This window comes from Schistocerca americana, chromosome X (genome assembly GCF_021461395.2).
Source record: "Schistocerca americana isolate TAMUIC-IGC-003095 chromosome X, iqSchAmer2.1, whole genome shotgun sequence".
NCBI lineage: Eukaryota > Metazoa > Arthropoda > Insecta > Orthoptera > Acrididae > Schistocerca > Schistocerca americana.
The window spans coordinates 482,117,962-482,145,582 of NC_060130.1; the positions used below are offsets into that span (position 1 = coordinate 482,117,962).

A 27,621-nucleotide genomic window follows, 5' to 3' on the forward strand; every position below is an offset into this window, starting at 1 on the left:
TTCCACACATATCCCATCTTTTTACTGCTCCAACCATAATACTCTGGCTCTTTTCATCTATTGTGATAAAGAGATCACACCAAGGAGACCTTGCAACATGGCCAGCCCACAAAGGTTTCTATTGGGTGAGTCAAGCCCACATGGGTCTTACCTTCATTCATGCTGAACAACATGCTGATGTCATAAGACACACCACAACTGGGTACATTTGTGCAGGCTCACCTGTGGTTAAACGTGCTGATGTCATAAGATGCACTACAACTGGATACATTTGTGCAAATGTCACCTATCATTACCTCGACCACCAGTTCAACCAGGAGCCACACAGTAGCTACAGACAACAGATATACCAACACTGTGGCCACCTGTCACACAAGAACTGACCAGCCAGTAAATTTTCAATTTTACTATATTACAGATGCTCTGCATTATATGAGGGGGGATCAGGTGGTAGTATGTGTTACCTTTGCTATAAATTTTTGTCTCGCTGTGTCAGGTTACCCAATGTTGTTAACAAAATGTGGATTTTGTCCAGTAAATAATGAAAAGTAATCCCATACACTTCAATGCTATGTATGTGATTGTATGTAGTGAACAAGCCTTACCTACATTAGGTTTTTGAAGCAATTTTATCAGACACATGTGATTTTAGTAGGATACAAAAGGTATACCAAAATGTTTGCTTATATACATAAATGAAAGTAAATAAATGTGTGAACTCCACATATTTAGCATTAGTTGATTTTATGGTACCTTCAGCACTAGTCTGTCCAAGATGAACATTGTAGTATGAGCCTATCTTACATAAACCACATAAATATTGGTGCACAAAAAACGACATCTTTCACTTGGGATGGCTAAAAACTTGGTATGATGCATGGGTATCAGCAGACATTTCTTCATGGGTAGGAAGGGTGGGGGGGGGGACAAGACTGTAAAAATGCTATTTTTTATATTAATGATGTAAAAATCAGCCACATAATGCTACAATTGACTAAACAAGAGGTTTATCAAAACTACAGAAATCACCTTAGAAGTTTATGAGTGCCATAGACTCTAGGGGAATTTTGTCACTGTAGGTGAGAGAAAGTTCTGACTTCCAAAACATGTCTGTAAAGCTGTGGATAAGTTCTGACAGAGAAGCAACTATATCAACATGAATCTCACAATGAATGGTGATAAATTACATACAAGTTGAAAGACTGATATAGAAAGTGACGGACAATTTCAAGTAATTTTATGTAGTTACACCAGAACCAACTTAACTATGAGTACATAAAATTTTTAGGTTACAGATTACAAAGAAATTTTAATGTGAGGAAAACCAATAGACACAGATTGAGAGTTTGCAGTCAATATCTGCTTCAAGGAAAGAGTGTAGAGTTCAATAGACCAATATCACACAGAGCACATCACAAAATCAGAATCGTCCTGCAGTGTTTTGAGGAACATGGTAATGAATTCAGATTGATGTCTACACCACTAGATTTGCCTGATAGGACACATCTGGGGGGGCTCATCATATGACAACTTACTGCCCACAAACCATTAGCTAATAATTTATGGAAAAAATGTGCCCTGTGTTTAGACATCTGGTGCCACATAACTCTGCAAAACTATCAAAAAATTTTCAAATCCATGCCAAGCAGAATCACTTTTTAAATCCAAATATACACAAAATATCATTGAGTAAGTGGTTATAATGATATGAATCATCAGTATATACTGGAGAGCTTTTTGGCTGATTGTAGAAGCGCACACAAATCCATTGTACTTCTGATAGAGGCCCTCACCCTGACACTTTGGTAATAAATTTATCGGGATGCTATTCTGAATCTATCCTGCATTGCTAAGAAGTCTACAACAAATTTCACAAGAGTAGTAATTGTAGATTATCCACACCACAGTGCAAAGATTTGTCTCTTATATTGTTGCATGACACAAATTGATAACCACTGCTCTCATGATTGATACTGCTCTTGCCAGCAACCAGAAACACAGCTGATAAAAGCAGGCCAAGCAGAAGTCATGCTAACTGATTCATTTGCAAAACTAAATTATGACATTTGGTGATTTTAGTTTCACATACTATGAAAATATACAGTTTCATTGATGCACCATATTAAAAATCTCTCTAAGACTCATCATTTTTGGTTTTATTTGTAGTGGGTATAAAAGTTTCATTAAAGATGATGCCAGAGAATTTAACTGTATCCTTAATTCAATGTTAACAGAGTTTTAGAAGGTTTGCTATTTTGAGAAAAGGAACTTTTAATGATGAAACTAGAAAGCTATTGATAAATATGAAATTGAAAACACTTCAGGCAGCACTGAAAAGAACATTGTGCACACTGTGTTACACATTCAAATTAAGCTGACAGAGCTAATGGATGCAGATCTGTGCAGCTGTGTTCACAGCCCCAGATTTTTTTTTTCCATTCCTAGGATGTTAATGAATAAAAGTATTAAACAGATTAGGAGTAAAGGAGGTAAATTCCTATCTGTCTGAAACATTGAATCATTGACACATACACAAAAAAAGAAAACGAAGACTTTGTGAGCTTGCAAATGAATATTTTAATGAGCACGACCACAGATACATTGTGCCAGATGAACATACAGTGCTAAGATGGTAGTTCAGTAGGGAAACTGGAATGAGTGGTTTTGTCTTTTGGAGTGTCTAGAGGGAAAAAGAGGCAGGAACTGGAGAAGCAGCTGGGGATGGTAGCTGATAGCTCAGAGTGAGGTGACAGGTGTGCAGGATAGGTATGAGAGCTGGAGAGGCAGTAGGTGCAGGAGTCAGGAATGCAACAAATGGGCATTGGAGCCAGTAAGTTCATGCGACACTTGATGGCAATGATGGGGAGGAGTGGATTTGAAGGTAGATGACCGGAAAGAAGATGGAGGGACTTTTGGGTAGTGAGTGTGGCTGCAGAAGTTTTGTAGAGATTGAGCCAGAATGGTTATGGGAGTGAAGGGTGTATGCAAGAATAGCTTCCATCTGTGTAGTACAGAGAAACTGGGAGGGCTCCAGATGGAATGGGTAGTGAAGCAGCGATTGAACTCAACCATGTTGTTCTCAACAGTTTGTTCTGCCAGTGGATGTTAACTCTGCTCTTAGCTACAGTTTGGATGCCATTCATTCTGGTGGACCGCTGGTTGGTGGTTATGCCCATATAAAATGCTGTGTTGAAATTGCAGCAGAGATTGTACACAACATAGCTGCTTTCACATGTGGCCCTGCCTCTGACAGGACAGGATAATCCTGTGACAGGACCAGAGTCGAATGTTCTAGGTGCATCAATATGACTGGTCTGGCACCCGGGCCTTCCCCAGGTATATGACACCTTTGGCCATAGTCTGGGAGTGGAAGTAGCATAACAATGAGTGAGGCTGTCATGTCGGTTAGGTGGGTGGCAGAATACCACTTCAGGAGTGGTGGGAAGTGTCATGGATAATATGTTCCTCATTTTTGGGCATGGTGATAAGTAGTCAAAGGCCTGGTTCAGTGGCTGCAGTCCAGGACTGTATTGTGTGACCTCAGCAGTGCTCTCTTACAGCTGGTTCTTGGGGGTGGTGAAACAATTAGGGATCTTTAAGACTATGACATGGTAAATCTGTCTGCTGACTAGGTTTGGGAGACAGTGCCTCTCTACAAAGGGCTTGGTTAGACCTTCAGTATATTTGGGCAGCAGAATTCTCATCACTGCAAATATGCCATCTGTGGGTGGCCAAGCAAAATTTTAGTGATGTTTTTGGTGTGGAAGGGTAGATATGTACCAAAATTTAGGTGCTGTTGAAAGTTAGTGGCGTTGACATGAACAGATATATGAATGGACCAATGACAGATGTGGAGGTCAATGCCTAGGAAGGTGGCATTTTGGAGTGAGGAGGAGTGGGTGAAGCAGATAGGAGAGAAGGTTTGGAGGCTATGGAGGAATGAGTATAGGGAACTCCCAGAATGCATTTCATTGTTAGTTCTATGAGTTTCTTAGGAGAACATCTGCAAAGTTTGGAAGGTATGGGATGAGGTAATAGTAGAAGTAAAGCAGTGAAAGTGGGTCATGAGCTCAGTTGATGTAGCACTTGCCTGTGAAAGGAAAAGATCCCAAATTCGAGTCTCAGTCCAGCACACAATTTTAATTTGCCACAAAGTGTCATATCAATGCACGTTCCTCTGCATAGTTAAAAATTCGTTTTGTAAACATAAGCAAGGCTGTAGCTGAATAATGTCTCTGCAATATCCTTTCTTCCAGTGGTGCTAGTCCTCTAAGTGTCACAGGAGGACTTCTGGGCAGTTTAGAAGGCAGCAGATGAGGTACTGGCAGAAGTAAAACTGTAAGGATGGGTTGTTGGTCATGCTTGGGTTACTAAGTTAGTAGGTCATGCTTGGGTTACTAAGTTAGTAGAGCAGTTGCCAGCAAAACACAAAATTTCCAGGTTTGTGTCCCAGTCTGGTACACATTTTTAATCTACCAAGAAGTGTCATGATAGTGCATCTTGTCCCTGGTCCAGAACATGAAGATGTCATCAGTGAACCTTCACTAGAGAAGGGATTTAGTTGTTTAGAAGGGTAAGAACATTTCCTCTAGAAGGCCCATAAACAGATTGGTTTAGGAAGGCACCATGCGGGTGCCAATGGCTGCACTACAACTTTGTTTATATACCTAGTCCTCAAATGAGTAAGGATGTTACCTTGTTAGATGTATAAGGAATGAGACAGTGGGTTTCACATCAAAAGATGTTGTGTGAAGTATTGTTTTATAGCACAAAGACCATAGGAATGACAGATGTTGATGTATACAGAGTTGTGATGTTTGGGGAATCAGATAACAGTTGGGAGGTAATGATCAAGAGTCTGTGAAGGAAGTGGTGTGTATCTTTAATATGAAAGGTTAGCTAATGAGCAATTGGTTGGAGGTGTTGGTCAGTAAGGGCAGAGAATCTTTCAGTGGGCACACAGTAACCTGATACAATGGGGCATCCAGAACTGTTGGGCTTATGGATTTTGGAAAGCATGTGAAAGGTGGGTGTGTGGAGTGTTGTTGGATTGAGGAGGGAGATGTTTTCAGTGAGAGGATCTGGGGTAGGCATGAGGATGTGACTAGGTACTGGAGGCTATGTTTGATTTCTGGGATGGGATAACTGTGGCAGAGCTTGTAGGTGGGGAAATCAGATAGTTGGCAGAAGTCTTCTTTGAGTTAATCAGTATAAATATTTAGAACAGTGCTAGAGACTTTGTCTTTAGGAGGATTATTAAATCTGGGTCTGCCTTAAAGATGTGAATGGCTGTTCTTTCTTATCTTGAGAGGTAGTGTTCTTGGTAAGGACCTGGGGAAAGATGGTGAGCCCAAGTTTGCAGTATGGAATTTGTGGAAAGTAGCAATGGGTCCCTTTGCATGAATCCAAGCCTCTGTTCTGTCATTCCCACCCTGTCAGTTCTTTCACATCATCATCATCATCATGTGTCACACAAAGATGCTGGATATGGTGCGTGTGTGTTGCAATCCTATCCCACATTTCTGCAATCTCTATCTCCTGCATTCCTATCCTGCAGACCTGCAGTCTACCTTTGAGTTGTGAGCTATCCTTCCTCATCCCTCCTCCTGCTTCCCACCTCATTCGCCCTCTACCCAGCCCACCCAAACTAACACCTCACCCATCACTACCTGCTGAACTGCTGAAGTTCTTGCATTGTGCGTTCAGCTGGCAGAATGTAGAAGCACAGATGTGTGTGTGTGTGTGTGTGTGTGTGTGTGTGTGTGTGTGTGTGTGTGTGTGAGAGAGAGAGAGAGAGAGAGAGAGAGAGAGAGAGAGAGAGAGAAAGCTTGCAAGGTTTACATTCTACTTTCTGTGTGTCCATCGCTGACTCAAGCTTCTGCTATTTGATGAGCTGTCTCCTTTACTCCTAAATTATTTTTATTCTGTTCCTTATAAAATTTAATAGTTGTATAAATGATAATAAGGCAATGAGTCTCTTAGCAGGGTGATTCAGTGCCCCTCCCTATGGTAAACATACACCTGTAGAAAATTTAACTACATCAAATTTCCTAGAAAAAGGTCCTGTTCATTTTTTTCTATGGGACTAATAGTTTGCACCTAGGACTCAAGAGAATATGAAAATCTCATTCTTCATTTTTGAAGGTGTTGCCAGTAGCATAAATCACATAGGTAGAGGCAGCTGAATCATCCCATATGTACCTATTATGCAGATAATCTGAAGTAATACAAACCCTTTAAAAGTTATTGGGAAAGCAACTTTCCATGCCAGCAGTTTGAATCTGCTGTCTGGATGGCTATTTTCATGCTGTAGTCCATAGTGATCAGTCATTTACAATATCCAAGTTTTATTTTGTTTTTCACTTTGTTTTTGTGTCCAAATTTTAAGAAGTTTTGAAACAATGACTATGTTTTTAGTGTTTGAGTGATAGTGTACTTTTCTGTGTTTAAGTAGGAAATAGACAAACTGTGAATAAGCATATGAGGTTATAGACTTCTAATTTACTAACAAAAATATCTTCTTTTCTATTGTTTGTTGTTTTTCTCACATGATTCATCCCTATCAATTAAACCTAACTTGTGTGGGAAAACATTGGAAAATAAATCAATAAATTGCAGTGAGTAAATTATGTTGTAATTGAGTACCTTCTCCTGGTGGGTGTCATATTCATGGGATATGCATCTGAGCTTCTGCTTGGACTTATAAGGTGTATGAGTGGAAACTTCTCAGTTTAATTTCACCTTTGACAGAGTGTGTGCTAATTTTCATGAAATATGCCATTTATCCATTCTTCATCAGTTGGGAAAATATGCTTTTACTAAATATCTTTAGATATACACTGACAAGCCAAAACATTATGACCATTGCCCACCGTGATGTTGGATGACACTGGGTGGTATTGTGAGAACATGAAGTGGTAATAAAAGTATGTAAGCAGAGCAGACATGGACGCTGCATCATCCTAGTAAAGTTTTGGGCTGAAAATGAGGAAAACCATAGAGATAAGTGACTTTACAAAGGGCATATTATTATTACACAGAGCCTGTGATGAGTACCTTGAAAATGCTGAAACTATTCGAATGTTCATGTGCTACTGTCATGAACATCTATGGAAAGAGGTTGAAGGAGAGAGAAACTGCCACTAGGCACTAAATTGTTGGAAATCCATGACTCTTCACTGGACATGAGGTTCAGAGGCTTGTCTGCTCTGTAAAGTAGGGTAAATGGTGATCTGTGGTGTCTCTGGTGAAAGAGCACAATTCTGCTGTACAAACAAGTGTTTCAGTGAACACTGTACGTCATACATTATTGTACATGGACCTCTGCAGCAGACCACCTGTAGATGTTAACATGTTGACTCAATGCCATCATCAGTTATGATTGCAGTGGGGATGGGACCATTGGGATTTGGACATTGGTTGATGGTAATTTGTCAGCTGTTTCGGTGAATCACGTTTTTGCTACACTACGTCTCCACAAATGCCGTCATTGAGGTCAACGGTGGCTTGAAACATGCAGTGCACCATGGTTGCAGCATGATGAGACCAGTATTATGCTATGGATGACATTCTCCTGTGCTTGCATGGAAGCTGTGGTAGTAATCAAAGACATGCTGACAGCTGTGAACCACCTACATATTTTCATGCCTGATGTCTTCGCTGATTGCTGTGTCATTTTTATGCAATATAATTGCTCATTTCTCAGAGCCAAAAACATGCTTCATTGGTTTGATGAGCATTATAATGAACTTAAGTTGATGACTCAGTGACCAAATTTGCCTGATGTAAATCCTTTGGAACCCATCTGGTTCACAAGCAGGTGCCATCACCGTGTAAACAAATCAGTGGACCATTATTTACATGAATTATGTGATCTGTGTATAGACATCTAATGTCATATGCCTCCACGTACCTACCAACAAACTATCAGATCCCTGATTTGCAGAATCAGTGAAGTATTTCATTCTAAGACAGTCAAAGAAGCTATTAGGCACGTGGTCACAACGTTTTGACGCGACAGTGAACCAAGTAATGTGCATAAATGTTGTGTATTTGAAAATTGATGATCCATGAGTGATGTTTATGTAAGTACCTTGGCTGAAGTCCTTTACTGAAGCTACATTACTGAAAAAATCACGTAAATGAATGTTTTTGCTCATTCTGAAATTTCTCTTCAAGGAAATCTCATATTTTGTGTGTGCAGTGTTAAATAGATGGTACAGAGTAAAACCAATCAAATTTTGATTATCCACATGTCTCTGGCTGTAATCACTGCATTGATATCACTTTTGGGGAAAATTATAATAAATAATTAAAAAATAGTATACATTCACATCAGAAACAGTGCTGCTAATTCAGAATGCAACACATTACCTCTCACATATTTCAAAATATTATCCTCTGTATGTAATACGAGTAAATATCATTTCTCTATCCAACCCTGTTTATCCACTTAAATATTTTCCTTTACAATTATATTTAGTGAAGTGAAGTTTCATACAGATCATTCAAAACTTGCTCACACAGAGATAGAATTCCTCACATTAATTAATGAATATTTACTGTATTGACACTATCTTGTTGTGATCAACAGTTGCTCACAATGACACTAACCTCCTTATTGTTTCATGTCTAGTTATTAATGTTTAATAGCCATATTAATGGTATCTATCTGAATATATGTAGTTTTTCTTCTACGTCCTTTGTTTAAGGTGGGACACTCAAGGTGACTTCAGCACAACACATCCACTGCCAGCAGTAAAAGTCAAACTCTATACAGAAAACCCAGGAATGTTGGCACTAGAAGATAAAGAACTTGGAAAAGTCATTTTGCGGCCTACACCTCTTTCTTCCAAGGTGATTTCATCAATCCAGGTCCTTACTATTGTAGTACCATAACATACTTTTTGATATTGTTTCCCTGAGGACTGGCCCTCATTGCAATAACAGAGGCACTGGTGGAGGTTCTTGTCTACTTATTTTGTCCTCTTTTCACTTCTTTCTATTCAGAGAAATTTTTTGATGTGAAATAATACAAAATTTGAGCAGCTTTTTCTTGTATAAATGCACTATAACTTTCTAAATGAGCATTTTTATTTGATCATATTAATCCTCCATTTCATATTAAGATCTTTCAGCCAAAAATTTTTTGTTCGTTTTCCCATAGAAAACACAGACATTTATTATCTGCTTCAAAAAATAAAATACCTGTCAATCATTTCCAAACCACAGTTACAAACTGTTATGTCTATGAATTAGTTTCTTAAACAAAGTATTCATCATAGAACATGACTGTCTGCTAATTGGCCAATGAAACATGACTAAGTAGGGGATATTTTATATATAAAAGTGATGTTATGGTATCCACATTATACTGTCAATCAGAAAGATACAACAGCTTTTGAAGTAAAATAAAATCTAAAATCCAAGTGAAGTACTCAAGTTTTAATAATATTTACAACAAATTTTGAGGGTTCATACCTTCATCTTCAAGTAAATACAGAGTACATCTACAGTTTGATGATGTGCATATGTATACCTTCATAGGGAACATTTGATTATCTGCCTTACATTTTGTTTTCAAATTACTGCAGTAAGCCACACAAAGCAAGCAATAGTCACAAATACAGCTTTATATGACTGAAAGGCATGAAGACAGATATCTCAAAACTAGTTAGGAGAATAGTTATTTTGCTTGAAATTTCTCCAGATTCATTTGACAAGTTTTGACATAGTATGAATGATTTCACATGGAAAGTGGCTGAAAACACAAAGGTATGTCTTGAAGTCAGCAGATGCATACAATTTTGTTATCCTGAACATTTGTATTTTATCACGAAGGCATACACACACACACTGAGGTATGAAGTTCATTTTGGTCACATATAACCTGCCTGGGATTACAGTTTTGACAAAAATTTGTGTGAATGAGCACAGTTTTGATAGATAACCTTTTTGTAGATTCAGTTTGCAGACCCAGTTGGAGAATTAGAACAGAAAAGCACAGTAATTTTAACTTTCTCTACTCACAATTTCCTGCCTTACAAATAGGGCATGTTTCACACATGATCCCTGCATTTCATAAAATAAGGTTTACCATTGAAACTAGTGATGGCTTAAATTGTTTTATATAAGATTTTAGTGTTACTTGTAACACTCCATGTGTTTCCCCATGCATTTACACTGAAGATCCAAATAAACTGGTTCACCTGCGTAGTATCGTGTAGGACACCCTCAAGCATGCTGAAATGCTACAACGCTATGTGGCATGGCCTTGACTAATGTCTTAAGTAGTGCCGGAGTAAACTGAGACCATGAATCCTGCAGGGCTCTCCATAAATCTGTGAGAGTACGAGAGGGTGGATATTTCTTTGTGTGGGGAGTTTGGTGACCAGCAAAACTCAGAAGAGTGTTCCTGCAGCAACTCTGTAGCCATTCTGGACGTGTCAGGTGTCACATTGTTGTGCTAGAATTGCCCAAATCCATCAAAATGCACAATGGACATGAATAGATGCAGATGATCAGCCAGGATACTTATGTATGTGTCACCTGTCCATGGATTGGTGAAGTTGTCACCATACCCACACATGCTCAGTTCAACTTGGAATGAGACTTGTCCGACCAGGCAATATGTTTCCAGTCCAATGTCAGTGTTGATGGTCCCTGGTGTCATGCAGTCATCAAGGGTATACGAGTGAGTCTTCATCTCCAAAATGCCATATTGACAATGTTTCATAGAACAGTTCATATGCTGACACTTGTTGATGTCCCAGTGTTGAAATCTGCAGCAATCTGCGGAACGGTTGCACTTCTGTCATGCTGAATGGACCTCTTCAGTCATTGTTGGTCCCGTTCTTACGGGATCTTTTTCTGGCTTCAGAGATGTTGGAAATCTGATGTTTACTAGATTCCTGAAATTCATGGTACACTCATGAAATGCTCATATTGGAAAAATCCCCACTTCATCGCTACCTCAGATATGCTGTGTCCCATCACTCATGCACAGACTATAACACCATGTTCAAACTTACTTAAATGTTGATAACCTGCCATTGTAACAGCAGTAATTGATCTAAAAACTGTGCCAGACACTTGTTATCTTATATAGGCATTGCTGACTGCAGTGCCATATTGTGCAAGTTTACATACCTCGGTATTTGAATACACATGCCTATACCAGTTTCTTTGGTGCTTCAGTGTAGTTAGGGCTTCTAACCTGATAAGGCTCTGAATTAAGTTCATTCATATAAAATTCACAAAACATCTGCTTTGTAAATACTTGTAGTTGGTAGAGCACTTGCCCACAAAAGGCAAAGGCCTTGAGTTTGAGTCTCGGTCCGACACACAGTTTTAATCTGTCAGGAAGTTTCATATGAGCACACACTCCACTGTAGAGTGATAATCCCGTTCTGGAAACATCCCCCAGGCTGTGGCTAAGCCATGTCTCCACAATATCCTTTCTTATAGGAGTGCTAGTTCTGCATGGTTCTCAGGACAGCTTCTGTAAAGTTTGGAAGGTAGGAGACAAGGTACTGACAGAAGTGAAGCCATGAGGATGGGGTGTGAGTTGTGCTTGGGTACCTCACTTGGTAGAGCACTTGCCCGCAAAAGACAAATTTCCGGAGTTTGAGTCTCAGTCCGGCACACAGTTTTAATCTGCCAGGAAGTTTCTTGCTTGTAATTGCTCTCCAAGTTCATAAATGCTATATTTTAATATTGTTACAATGTCTTTGTTTTTTAAGTTATGAAATCTAATTTTCCATATGACTATGTGTTTCTTAACATTAGTAGGGGCAGCCATATTGGCTCAAGACATTCTGCATCGAGAGTTGAATGAGTATGGATGTATGTTTTCATGGTGGGCACCTTGGTTACAGCTTTAAGTGGTAGAAATTTTTGGGGCAACACATTCATGGACTTGCAAAAGTTTGCACAGATGTTTTGAGAACTTAGAAAAGTTGTGACACTTAGTTTCTGGAGTCTAATTCTAAGCAACACAGCCAATTAGGGTAACTTTGTACCACTTTTTTCCATTTTTTGAAAATACTGGGTACAAAATTTACTCATCACAACAAAAGTTGTAACATTTTACATTTATAGTTACCAAATGCTTGGGAGAGTGTAGATGTATTCTAATTATGCCCTTATAGAATACAATTTCACTTTTAATAGTGGTACAAAGTTACAGTGCTGTTCATATTAACTTTAGACTAATCTTTAAAAAAAATATAGTATTTTTCATAAATCTAATGCTCTGGATAAATTTAGATCACACCAAAAGGAATAAGAACTAAAGGAAGATTAGATTACATTAGGTTAGATTCAGTTTTCATTCTATAGACCCAAAAATGAGATGATTCTTGTGGGTGCGGAACATGTCAGAAAGTGTAACATGAAACAGTGTTAATTCAGTATAGCACTTTTACTTTAAAATATCAATAATTTCTATTAAACTCTCACTGTTCAACTTAAATCACTATTTTCAGAAGCTGTCTTTGCAGCCAGTCCAATCAAAGAGTAAACACAGGTTCAATTGATATATGAACTGCAAATCACACAGTTATTAAAACTGTTGCTTTTAGTACAAAATAATGCAAGTAGAAGGAATACCAGTCATTTAAAACAAAAATGTTAAATGCTAACTCATTTCTATGACTAGTAAGAAGTTGCCCTGATTGACTGCATGCATTTAGACCTGCAACTGTTTCTATAGCTTACCTGTTTAACATTAACTTAAATAGAAACATTTGGATTTTGGCTTGGTAAAATTGTTTGACAGATACAAGATCTGTAGTACTGAATACTAACATGGTGTGCCACACTTAGGACTTTCACAATTGCAAGGGACTTTGTATCTATCACTGTGTTGCTCTAATGATCTTAAAGGATTAATGAAAAATTTTGATTCTAAATGTTAACTGGTTAGTGTCTGGAACATTTTTATTTGACACACAATCCCACTTGCAATTAACAATTATGTAGAAATTAACAGAAAAAAATCAGAGAGGGCTGCAAATAATTGTGTGTATTTAATTACCAGATGAACATGTTTTTGGCATCATTTGTAATATACATGTAATATTGAAGCTAAAAACATTATGTGAATTATGGTCTATATGCTACACACATTATTTACTCTTTACTGTGTGGGTTATTGTGAACATGAGTGTTCTCAGTTTTCAGATCAGCAACTCTTTTGCTTCAGTGTTTTATCTAAATCCCATTATTCCTGCAGTACCACATATCTCTTTATAGGAAATGGACAATTCCTGAAACATTAAATGATTTTGTAAAGCAATGTAATATGTCCTTCCAAAAACACTTGCAGTTACACAATAGTCATTGAGTCCAGAAGTTTTCTGTAATAAATCTTCTAGATTCTATGAGACAATGAAGATTTTATGCATGTGATGAACACCATATACTGTAGGAGCCACATATTCTAATTACGTCCCACTCAACCCTGTGACTGTTGTGGAAGACCTTGCTACACCTTGTCTTGTATTCAAATCATTATTGCTTCATCTATCTAACTGTGAAGATTACTTGTGTCCAATGTGATGCTAGATGCTAAATGACCCAAGCACCCTGCCTTGCCCTGTGTTGAATATATCTGGAGTGTATGCGTCACTGATTTGTATCATTTGTGTTTTGTCAAGGCATACACTAACAAAATATACTCACTGTGAAGGGTATTTAGACCATTAATTTCTTTAATGGAAGCTTCTCTATAAATCTGTTACTGTAATAAAAAACTACAGAGATGATGAAATGTTTTTCTCACTAAGAATTATACATTAATCAAAACAGTTAAAGATCTTTTTTTGTTATGAGAGCACTATGTTGTTTCTGCCTACATTTCAAAATGAATAAATATATTTGTGCTTCTGTTGATGACCCTTGGACCACTTGTCATAGGTTCCTGTTGAATGAAGGATATATTATGCTGTTAGATGTGAGGCATGTGGATGATCCGTGTCGTGCCTTACTTTAGAGTATTTGTGTAGTGCAACCCATACTGTTAAGTGTTAGTGAATTAGATATACAGATTATTTGTGAGATGTCTCTGTCACTTCAGCATTCACTGTTACACACAGTAATAACTTTTTACTTGATTCTTGTTCAATGAGACCTGTTTAATACTTTCCTTGTATGATTTTTTCTTTGTACTGTAATGGACTGAGCACTTTATCACAGGAGCACTACAGATTAATTATCTGTAGCACATACATAAAGAGCGTGACACTGCTATAGCATTCCTTGTTCTGTTTAGTGGCTAATCCAAGGATTTCCTAAGTCTCAGATAATTTCTTGTGTGCCAAAGCCAAACAAAGTTGTGCATCTGAGTTACACAAATGGACAGTAAAAGCATATCGTAGGTCACTAATGCACACCTTTGCAGTGGTGCTTTACTCTGGGGTAAGGCAGCTTTAATCCTGGTTATGGATGAAACTGTCACTGCCAGTATTTGGCTGGCATGGGGAAGAGAGTTGGTGGTATAAAGTTTCTGATTACCATTCTTTGTGCCAATATCCTGTATTAAATTCCAAACCTCTTCACAGTGCCTCATGAAGTGAGACCATGTGACACTTTTGTTGGTGATTCATCCATCAGATGGGGATGTTAAGTTTGGTGGGCCCCGTCATGCTTTTCTACAGGAATAAAAAAAAATGTTCCAGAAGTGTGAATACTTGTGTTGATATACAAACAATTTCTCAATGGAATTAGATGCTTATTTTTGACTTTGGTTTAATTATGACACGAAATGATGTGTTCTCCTTTTTTCATTATTTTTATTTCATAACAAAGCATAAATTATAGTTCATGAAACATCTAGATTGTGAGTTCCTCAGTTAAGTAATTTATCTGGGGGGAAAATTGAAAATCAGAAACTACATGTCTAAATATTGTTCACATGCAGTATATCTATTTTCCGTCTTATCATGGGCTCAAAACAAAGATTGATGAAAGTGAATGTCCATTATATGATGTCTTATTTTACTCTTTTTCCAAACTTTCCTGACAATATTCGTAATATTGACGGAACATTCCCCTTGAGTATTGAGTACTGAAGTGAAGGATTCTAAACAGTAGCACAAAATGTGTAGAAGAGGGTTTTGCAAAAACTGGACAGTTAAAAAGTACATCTCAGATCCAAAGATCCTAAATATTTACCCTACCTATGAGATGACATATACCTGCGTAGAAATAAAATTTATAAACTAGGTATTCACTTATTGTAGAAATTTGCTGTGATGCATAAATAAAATTAATTTATTTCACCTACAGCAAATATCATCAGGTTTTGTATTAAAAATAACATGAAAGTTGAGCATTATGTCCTAGACTCTTATCATATGAAGTCAAGCCATAATATACACTGGTGTGCAAAAGTTAACAATGGAACTAACTTTCATATGTTGTGTCACTGCCAAGCAATATAATCAATGAAACTTGGACCATACGTAAAATGAGCTGCTACTGTATAGTACAGAAGGCAATTGACAGAAATACACAATGAGACTGACAGAAACAGCACTATTATTCAAAGACAATAATTATACTGCTGTCATTGTGATTAATAATGTTCCACTAAACATTAAAAAAGGTTGAACATTGTACTAAATAGGGTATGTGATCAGCATGGATGGTAGTGCTGCAGCATGCTGGTCCCAAGACTATTAAGGAGTGTCTTGTCATAGGGTATTTCACTCCTCCACCTGTTCAGGTGACAACTGGTGGATGGTCATTGGTGCATGTCGACATGCTGCAGTACATCTCCCAAATGCATTTCACATGTGCTTGATGGAAAGGTGCACATGGTGAGGGATTATAGTGTCATAATAATAATGACCAGCAAGTGTACCATGCTGAAGGATTTATACAGGGCAGTATGCCAATGCAACATTATGCTTTCCAAACCATATTACCTGGACAACCAAAACAATGATGTTCAATGCTGTTATACATGCACTCATATGGCAAGAGGTGGGAACATGTAATGCATCTGGGAACATTGTTGAACATAATTGCTTTGGTGGTTCAGGTATTGCAATGTGGGGAGAAATAACGTTGGATAAATAACGCACATATTTTCAGAACTGAATTTGAAGCAGATATGCATGGGTATCACCATCTACATGTTCATCAAACATTGAGCTGACTTTATTGTTGTAACAATGGAGTATGGTCAAGGATGATCTGATGACACAAAGTCATAAAGTACATGCTTGCTATAAATGTATTTATTCAGTAAATGAACAACTGACAAAAAGAAATCTATATGTAAATTCTGTCAGCAGTAGTAGGCATTGCTGGCTGTGAGGTGTCTGTAGTACTGTGTGGCTGTGATTAGCATGCAAAGACATTATACTAGATTTAAAAAAGTACATTTAATGCATGATGATGAAATAAAGTGTTCACAAATTGCTCTGTTTACTGTTCACTGACACTCAGTCACAGAAACACCATACAGCAGGAATGTTTGGATATTAACACCTACATGTTCATCATACTGTGAGCCAACTATAGTGTCACACCCATGTGCTATGTTGTAAGATGTATGCTACGATGACTATGTGGTGATGGGAATTCATAAAGTTCCTGCTTCCTATATATGTATTTATTCAGCTCAAATGAGTAAAAGAATGACTGACAAAAATAAATACGCTTGTATCGTCTGTCAACTGGAAATAACAGTAAAAATGGTGTTCGCACAATACTTCCACCCAACACTGTCTTAGAGTGTATAAAATTCTCAGTTACGAGTGTGTTGACAAATTGCATGGCAACAGGATAACAGTGGACATGTGTTCAGAATGAATTGAAGCTTATTTGTGATTGTGAGGTTCTGTATACTTCACAGATGTGATGAAATGAAACCAAAAATGAGTAGGGCACTATACAAGTTTTCGTATGTGTCAGTGGGGAGTTCACATTAAGCTTGTACCATATGGTCCACAGCTCACAGAAACTGAATACAGATAAATGTTTCTGCTATATGGATGCTCAGCTCACACTGCTTTGTGTCCCTTGCCCCTGTGTATATGCCACCATTGCCAGAGTTTTGACGTACTTGCTAATCTGCTCATTGTCAGATGTCAGGTGCCACATACTTTGTACTGGATGTAATGGTAGCCCTGCTGTTCAGGCATTTCTGCAGTACAGCTCCCACAAATTAAACCCTGACTTCATGTATATGGATGACAATGCACAAGTGGATCAAACAAGGCAGGTGAAGAAGCCTCTGAATGGGTGGATATTTGGCAAATGGACTGTCCTGTCTGTTCTCCTAGCTTAAATTCCACCAAGAACTCGTGGAAAGGTTTGGGGAGATATTTTGTGGCATGTCCACATGCACCAATGAGCAGTTGTCAACTACCCTGATGGAGGAATGGAATGTCCTATCACAAGAACTCCTTGCCAATCTTTTGGCCAGCATGGGAGCATGGTGCAGACCATACAATGCTGTCTGTTCTCATCACACATGTTCAAGAACCATTCCTCACCATCTGTACTCGGGTTGGGGATTTTCTCTGCCCGGAAACTGGGTGTTTGTGTTGTATTCATCATTTCATCGTTGTCATCATCATCATCATCATTTGTGAGAGTGACTAGATTGGATTGTGAAAAGAAAATGGATGGTGTAAAAATTGGGTTTTTGTGTGGGCACTGATGACCATGCAGTTGAGTGCCCCACAAACCACACATAATCACCACCATCTGTGCTGTCCATTGGACCAACATAAATCACGGTGACTTGCAGTGTAATTATTATCTTTGAATAAAAGTGTCATTTCTGTACATCACATTGTGCATTTCTTTCATGTACCTTGTGTACTATGATGCAGCAGCTCTTTATATGTATGGTCCAAGCTTCATACATCCAAGTTAAATAGCAGTAGCACATCATACAAAACTTACCTTTGTCCATAAGTTTTGCACAGTAGTGTAAATGCATAAATGGGTGAAAATTACTTTATCAATAAACTGTGTTACTAAACCATGTTCCTTTTTCGTGAATTTCAGAATTTCTTTCTGAGTTTTTGGATTCTGAAGAACCAGTAATTATGCTGTATAGTCAACAGAGTACTGTGTTAAACCTGCTGAACTATGTGATAAAGGTCTCACCTTCATATCTAATATTTGTAATGTATCATTGTTTCTGCAAGTACAGTTATGAATCATTTGCTTAGCAAAACTGAAGTCTACTATAACTGTGAGCAGGATACCAACATGAACATTAGTCAAATGACAATACTGAAGACTACCCAGAAAGGTAAAAAGAAGTCAGCTACATCAATAGGAAACCCAATCAGCTAATGCTAACAAGTATTCTAACTAATCAACCCAAACTTTGAGTGGCTGCAGGGGAAAAAATATGAAAATAGTGCTGTGCTTATTAAACTATCCAGAGTACACAGCTCATGTGCAGAAATGTATTTATATGTATTTACAGCAGTGATTATCCAGTTTCATAGTGTGAGTAATCACATCAAGATTACTGCATGAATGGCAAGCTGGCATGGATTAAAATGTCCGCAGAGACTGGAATAAAACAATGCACTGCATATTAAGATGCTCATTCCAGTCAAGGGACTGAAATACATGCAGTCAATGCAAGGACAATCAGTGTGAGCACTCAGTTGGTCTTCTTGTTATCTGTATGTTATCTTGTTCCTTCACTTTACTGTTTATTTTTCACCATTCAGTCATATGCCCATCTCCCTATCCTCTCTTCTCTTCCCAAACCTCATCAACCCATCCCCCTGTCTCTCTCTCTCTCTCTCCCCCTCCCCCTACTCTGCCCCCCCCCCCACTCTCTCTCTGTCACATGTGCACACACACACACACACACACACACACACACACACACACACACACACACCAAAAACATGTAGGTGAGTCATTTAAAGTAAATGTGTCAAGATTTCGACATTCTACAAAAAATGGTAAGGAACATATTTGATTAATGACAGGGAGCTACAAGAAGGCACTATCTGTTCTGTATTGGATGGTATTAGTACTGGTGTAACAGTTTGTTGTTATGTTAAAAAATATGATATATTTTTTACTGCCTATTCTTGTTTTACAAGAAGAAATGAGTATCTTTGTTTGTAAATTGCTCTTGAGACAAAAAATGAGTTCCTGTGTATGTTAATATTTTCTGTGTATATTTTAAAAGAACTCATGGTTACAAGGCTTGGAACAATTGTTCAAAAAGGAATTACTTCTGTGTATTTGCATATTTGATATGATGGTTTGGAACATCATTTCATTTATTGATCATTTTTTCAATGGACTACTGCCACTACAATAGCTTTTCCTCTCCAGTGTCTTGGAAGCATTTGTAATGCATTTTTTCATATTTGTTGGAATTTTTGGTACACTTCCTATTTTAAGAGGCTACAGAGAAAGAACTTTCTTGATTTACTAGACCAGTTTAATGTATCAACTCGTTTGGTCCAATGACCTAAAAATTTTAAATTTCATCCTTGTCTTGCATTTCATCAGTGATGTTCTGGACAGCCAACATGCTGGAACCAATTAATTTGAAATTTATTAAGGCTAAGACATTGTTGTAGCAATTGTAATTAGACTTCCAGAATGTTCCCACACATTTTTCCATCCAAAATACCCTCAAAATATTATAGTTCTACAGGCATGCTACCCATTGTTCCATACTAGATGCTCACTGGTCAAGGACACTATTGCATCATTTCATGGAATGAATGTAACTTTCAAGGCTCTAATAGGGCACCTTGGATCTATTGACCTCATCATAATCTGTAAGGATTGGTTTATCTGAGAATCGTGCATGGTGAAACTAAATCTGCATTTATTTATGTTTGGATATGAGCCTTTTGGAACAAGATGAAACAATTATAAGACTCAACACTATAATTTCCCTGATGCACTGAATAATACGAGTGAAATTTTATGATGAAACAATACCCTGAAAAGACTAGTATCTGATATTCCAGAATCACAGAGAACATATCTGTATTTCCTGTTAACGATAAAACAGACAGTAGCTAGCACTGCAGTCTTATGATATGCTGCCTTTATGATTCTTCTATGGGTTGCTTCATTCAGTTGTATAATTCCACTGACGTTAAATTCTTTCACAGTGTTGTGAGACAAAACATGAGATGTGTTCTTGTGAAAAGACATCAGCGTAAAATCTGAAAGTATTTGTGATGTGTTTTCTCAATTTTAAATTAAAAGTATTTAAATAGTTTTTTCTTCAGTTGAATTCCCCAATTCCATAACACTGATACCTGTCAAAAATAATTCACATAAAAATGGGAGATGGGGGCTAATTAAAGTCTGTTGCATGACTGTGTCATATGGCATGAGCAAAGATAAACACAGAACAACACTCTTAACTTCAGGAAATTTACAACAGGAAGTTCTGTAATTAATGTCTACTTATGACATGAACTGATACAATTCTTGAATGTTCAGTGGAGTAGAAATAATTTAAGAAGTAGAAATAACAATGCACATAGCTGTTGAAGTGTCAACCACATAACTTACATACAAATAACACTGAAAATGTTGCTAAGCTCTTAGATGGTTTACATTTCATAGCTCTGAAGAGGAACATTGCCCAAAAGCTTAGTAATGAACAAGATAGCATAGTGGCTAGCTCATGGACTTGCTTTCAGGAAAACAGCAGCTCAAATCCCCGTTTTTGCCATCCAGATTTAGGTTTTCCTAAATTGTTTCAGGAAAATGGTTCCTTAGGAAAGTGTTTGGCTAAGGGCAGCAACTTAGAGGAAAACTGTAATTATGTCTTACAAAGCTGCTACTATGTTTTCATATTTATATGGTGGCAGGTAAAAATCAATATTTTATGACAGCATTTCCAGAAGAAAGACTTTGCTAACATCTAATATAAATATAAATGTTAGGAAGTAGTTTCTGAAGGTATATGTCTGGAGTAAAGTCTTGTATGGAAGTGAAAGACAAGAAGAGAATTGAAACTTTCAAATTTCGTGCTCTAGAAGACTACTGATGATTAGATGGTAACTCTTGAGGAGGTACTAAATAAAATGAGGTACATCTACATGGATACTCTGCAAATCAAATTTAAGTGCCCGGCAAAGTGTTCATCTAACCACCTTCACAATCCTCTGTTATTCCAATCTCATATAGTGTGAGGAAAAAATGAACACTTATATCTTTCTGTGCGAGCTCTGGTTTTCCTTATTTTATTATGGTGATCATTTCTCCCTATGTAGGGCAGAATCAAAAAAATATTTTCGCATTTGGAGGAGAAAGTTGGCATTTCAAATTTTGTGAGAAGATTGCGCTGCAATGAAAAATGGCTCTGTTTTAATGAGGTCCACCCCAAATCCTGTATCATTTCAGTGACACTCCTATTTCATGATAATACAAAATATGCTGCCCTTCTTTGAACTTTTTTCATGTACTCTGTCTGTCCTATCTGGTAAGAATCTCACACCATGCAGCAGTATTCTAAAAGAGAATGGACAAGCATTGCATAGGCAGTCTCTTTAGTAGATCTGTTACATTTTCTAAGTTTCCTGCAAATAAAATGCAATCACTGTTAGTCTTCCCCACAACATTTTTGAAGTGTTGTTTACAGTTCACATTGTTCATAATTTTAAATCCTAGGTATTTAGTTGAATTTGTGGCTTTAGATTTGACTGATTTATTGTGTGACCTAAGTTTAATGGATTCCTTTTAGCACTCATGTGGATGACTTCACACTTCTAGGGTCAATTGCCAATTTTCGCACCATACAGATATCTTTTCTAAATTGTTTTGCAATTTGTTTTGATCTTCTGATCACTTTATTAGTCAATAAATGACAGTGTCATCTGCAAACACTCTAGAAGAGCTGCTCAGATTCTCTCCCAAATTGCTGATATGGAAAAGGAACAGCAAAGGACCTATAACACTATCTTGGGGAACACCAGAAACCACATCTATTTTACTCAATGACTTTCCATCAGTTACTATGAACTGTGACCTCTCTGACAGGAAATCACGAATCCAGTCACATAACTGAGACAATATTCCATAAGTATGCAATTTCACTACAAGCCCCATGTGTGGCACAGTGTCAAAAGCCTTCCAGAAATCCAGAAATGCCGAATCAATTTGAAACCCCTTGTCAATAGCACTCAACACTTCGTGCAAGTAAGGAGGTAATTGCATTTCACAAGAACAATGTTTTCTAAATCTGTGTTGATGGCCAAACTAGATTAAAAGAAAGGCTTGGTTGATAGGATGCACCATGAGGCAGCAACAGATAATCACATTGACAACAGGGGAAGTTTGTGGGTTAAAAATTGTAGAGGGAGACAGACCTTTAATACAGGGATCAGCTTCAAATGGATGTAGGGTGTGGTAGTTATACATGGATGCAGAAGCTTTCACAGGATAGACTAGCATAGAGGGTTGCATTAAACCACTCTTCAACAGAAGACAACAACAACAACAACAACTGGCTCTGATGGCTTAGTAGTTTGGTCCCTTTAATCATGTAACCAACCAGCCAACTGGCACTTCCCGACACATATTGCATATTACCATGTAAAATTAATACATTAATTGCCTATTTGGTGTTCATGGCAAGAGGTACATACTCAACAGGTATTTTTAAAAGATTTAAAAGTTGAAAAACTTGTTCATTCAAAGTTGCAAGCAGATTAAACTGCGTGAGCAGGACTCTAATCTGAGATCTTTCCCTTTCACAGACAAGTGCTCTACCAACTGAGCAATCCAAGCATGGATCACAACCCACCCTCACAGCCTTGCTTTCACCAGTGCATCACTTCTTACCATACAAACTTCAGAGAAATTCTCCTGCATAACTTGCAGGACTAGGATTCCTAGAGGAAAGGATATTGTGGAAACATAGCTTAGCCACAGCCTGGGGGATTTCCAAAATCAATTTTTCCTCTGGACCAGAGTGTGAGCTTACTTCAAACTTTGTGCTTAGATAGTGTAGTTGGCAGGGCACTTGCCCATGAAAGACAAATGTCCCAAATTTGAGTCTTGGTCTAGCACACAGTTTTAATCTGCCACAAGATTTCAAATCAGCACACATGCAGATGCAGTGAAAATTCATTCTGTAAAGTCTTCATTGTTTTTTAGATATTCATAATTAACAACATCAAATATTTATTGAATGATGCTTCACATTTCCTATAGATTATTTATTCAGCCTCAATAATTTTATTGTAATTTTCTGTTTAACATTTCTGACACTTGTTGGAACAGCTATATGTAGAGTGTATACCCTGCACAGATGTGAATGTTTGACTAGTTGCCGAACTGCTATCACAAATGTATAGTGAAGGAAAATAACACAATGGAAACCACTAGAGTGTCTTAGTTTTAAGTTAATTAAGTATATCTGATAATGAGAAACAGGCATGTAAAAACAGTTTCTCATGCAAAATGTTTTACATTTTTTTAAGTAAGCACTGTAGAAAATTGTGATCAGCTTATAGAAAAGTCATTTTAATCATAGTGTGAATTTTATAAAAGTGTGTGTGTGGTATTAATTCTAAGACTAGTGCATCTTTCCTTTGTTATAGGTTCCAGAATGGCACAGAATGACTGTTCCAAAAAATGTTCAGGATCAGGATCTACGAATAAAAATAGCTTGCAGGATGGACAAACCCCTAAATATGAAGCACTGTGGGTAAGGCTAGTAGCAGAATATAATAGATTTATGTACTACTGGAATATAAATCTTCTCACTCTGTGGCCATGGTGCAGCAACCTTAGTGATAAATTTTCAGTAAGGAAAAGCAATCTAGCTTCTGAGACCTGAGTTCCTCTCAGCATATACAATGTTCAAACAACTTACATTAAGGCAGCTAGGTGACATCAACAACTGCTGATATTTCAACAAATGACCACCCTGTCGATTTCAATACACACACACACACACACACACACACACACACACACACACACACACAATGAAAGATGAACAATGCCAAAATTTATCAAGGGTGAAAATACCCAAACAATGTATGAAGTAGTATTGTTTCTGTCCCTCTGGTTTTTGATAAGGGAGAGAATGAGATTCCACACAGAATTTACACAAAAATCTCCATCTTTTGCTTTACATGGTTACTTGCTAATTTAATCTCAACTGCTTCCTTAATAACACTATCCCAATAGCTGGAAGTGCATGTCAGAATCTCCATGTTTTTATATTCCGTAGAATAACAGGTGCCAAGACAATTTTCTGCTATAGGTCATTTGATTGGCTGTTGTAAGTATGTGTGTGATGTTTGTGTTCAGTACACTAGGGCTCCAGGGGCCTGATATTCTGTCCTATATATGACATGCTACATCTGCCGAGAATATGATAGACACCCTACTTATGTAAACAAAGACCATCCTTAAGGGAATTTAAGAGGACCCTAATCTAAGATGGAGTTCAGAAAACATGTTTCACGACATATTTTTGCAAAATATGACAAATCATGTTGGAGATGCTCCCTGTGTTAAGTGGGATCAACTCAGTATTATCATCACTCACCCAGTGCCTGGTTTGTTGATACTGCAACGTGTCTGCTCTGTCATTCACAAATCCATTCTGATTGAAGGTGACCTCAAGATGCATTAACTCAGCTGATAAACTTGTCTGACAAATTCTCAGGGTTGGAAATGACACTGGTCCTGTGAACCAAAGTACAAAGTACCACTTCATGCTGAGCTGGATGGTAACATCTATCAGCCTGTAGATATAAGTCAGTGTGACTAGAGTTCCTTTAAACAGCATGTCACATTGTACCATCAATGTACCAATACATCGAGGAAGGAAAGGCAACCATGCTTTTCCACCTCCATCATAAGACAAATGATCATTTTGATTGAATTCAGGTGTTCTAAAATGCCATTCAGATTCTCAGTGTTATGAGGCCAAACCACAAAAGTATCATCTAAATATCTGGAAAACATACAGATTTTGACACCAGTCATCCTATGGAATACAACAAGGAGACTCTGGCATGCACTTCCAGCTATTGGGATACTGTTATTAAACAATCAGTTGATATAAAATTAGCAAATAAACAGACATGTAGTTTTTCCTTAAATTCCAGATGGAATCTTACTCTACTCTTCATCAAAAAACAGAGGGACTGTGCTAGTGCCACTTCAGCCATTGATTGGTAATTTTCACTATTGATAGCTACTGGTATCTGTCAAGTTTTATATTTATAGCACAGCCCTGCAAACTGAGGTTTTAAATTCACTTGCACAGCACTTGCTTGCTGCAGCTTTACCTTGGAAACAACAGGGTGGTCATCTGTCAAAATATAGGCAGTTGTTGATGGCTTGACCTGACTGCATTCCTGTAAATTATATGAACAATGCAGCTTCAGCTGTCATTGCAACCTAGACTGTTTTTCTTACTGATGATACTGGAATCTATAAAACATTGTTTAAGTATGATATTAGGCCTAGTTAGTATGATATGAGAAAACTTTTTCCATCAAATGCAGCCAAGTTTAAGAATCATGACAGAGTAGTATGAATTATGTTTCCATTTAGCCACAATGGTTTAAATGTTATGACATGAGTGATGAGATGATTCACTGCACTTGGATATGGCTGACTGTTCTTCCTTCAATAAATAGCTGGCTGAAGAAGTGAATTTCCCCACAAGAAGTACAAAATACTTTTAATTTTTAAAAACAAAAACAATTTTAGTGTGAAAAAGGTGTGTGTACAACGTATGACTCCTCATCAAACAATAAGAGAGGCACTCTATGGCAGAATTTTTTTGTGCATATGTACACATGAAAACTTCATCTATTCTACTTTTGTAAATGCTCAGACACTCCCCTTCCATTTTTAAAAAACAAACATGATAGGTCCTTTACCAGCCAACTTCTGTATCCTATTGCAAGGATTTAAAGTAAAAGTGAAATATTGCTTTGTCCTTCAGCTATGATGAATGGAAACAAAATGTGCAGTGCCTTTATGCCAGCATATCCCATCATTTCAGTTACTTTTAGACTGTGATCATCATCTTCCAAATTTATTGCATTTTTAGCAATTTGAAGCTAACATCTTGTAGAGTCATATTGTTATTCTTATTCTTTCCTTAGTTTGGCTAACTAGGAAACATATCAATTTATTTATGTATTTATTGGGACCACTCTAACCTCCTCCCATTGCTCCTGCATTCCAGTGTTGTTCTTTTCTCTCTTGGGTTCTTGCCTTCCCATCTTCAGCTCTTCAGCTCCAGCCTTCTCTGGAAACCTTTGAGTATTTTTAATCTCCCCGTAATGCATCATGGTTCTGGATATCTATAGGAGAAATTTACAGTTCTCATAGACCTTTTTTGGTATTTGTATTCCTCTTTGTTTTCTATCTTGTAACTAGGTTAATATCCTTTTACACATTCTTTCTGTGCTTATTGCTGTCACATGCCCATAACAAGCAATTCTTCTTTCTAAATCATGTCACGTAACTTCTCCATGTGCTTATGTAGTTTGTAGTTGTGGCACTTTTCATACACCCTGATTTCTTTGATGGGGCCCAAGAGTTTTCTCAAAATCTTCCCTTCTTTGGACTCAAGTTCCTCCATTAGACCTGTTTTACTCATTGTAAGAGGCTCTGCCACATATAGAGCCTCACATTGAATTACAGTGCAATAGGGCCTAATTTTGTGTTTAGGATATCAATCACTTATTGTAGATACTTTTCATTAGTGCATAGACCACTTCTATTTTATTAATGTGTGGCATGAAAGCTTCTTTCCCTGATATGGTGCCTGCCCCCTTGGCTGAGTCGTCAGCCAATCTGACTACAATGCAGTCGCTCAGGTTTGATTTCTGGCTGTGTCAGATATTTTCTCTGCTTGGGAACTGGGTATTATGTTGTCCTCATCACCATCTCATCATCACTGACACACAAGTCACCTAATGTGATGTCAACTGAAAAGACTTGCAACTCAATGGCTTAACTTCCCTAGATTCTTTTCTGATATGGTAGGATGTATCCATTTACCATGGTATTTAAAATTGTCTGTGTGTTCAGTTTTTTTCTACTCTGACTTCCAGTTCTCTTGGTGCTGATTTAATGTCTATCATAAAATTCATCTTCTCAAAGGAGTTTTGAAGTCAAGCATTCACCACCTGTGCCTTCAGTAGATTATGCTGTTTTGCTGCTGTATGTATGGTGTATGAATATATCACTAGAATATCTACAAAGGCTAGACAGTTGACTTTAAGACTGATAGACTTTTAGCGTAGCTTTACACCTTTTTATATCCCTACATCGTTCATTTCTTTCTGCAATTCTTAAATGATCTTTTCTAAGTCACATTTGTAGAGCCATGGTGGTAGTCCATCTCCTTGTATCACTCCTATCCTGATTTCAAAGGTATCTGACCTCTCTCTGCTGACCTTCTCTCTGGATGCTGTGTTGGTTAGGCTTTGCTGGATTATCACTTTTGTCTTCTTATCCAAGCCAAACTCTTAAAGGATTCGAAATAGTGTAGTTTGATCAACTGAGTGTTATGCCTTCCTGAAACTGATGAAAGCTACAACAAATTCCTTGTTGTTGAATTTCAGGAAAAGGACTGGAGAGGTCTAGGATAAGGGGTAGATTTTG

The 27,621-nt window shown here is 37.6% G+C and overlaps 1 protein-coding gene across 1 annotated transcript in view; it reads left to right on the forward strand.

Annotated features, from left to right (window-relative positions):
* LOC124555630 (calcium-dependent secretion activator-like) overlaps positions 1-27,621 on the forward strand; it is a 1,496,314-nt gene that overhangs the window by 847,840 nt on the left and 620,853 nt on the right. The window contains exons 13-14 of the mRNA XM_047129606.1: positions 8,712-8,856; positions 23,577-23,683. Coding sequence (XP_046985562.1) covers positions 8,712-8,856; positions 23,577-23,683 — 252 coding nt within the window. The remainder of the gene's footprint in view (positions 1-8,711; positions 8,857-23,576; positions 23,684-27,621) is intronic.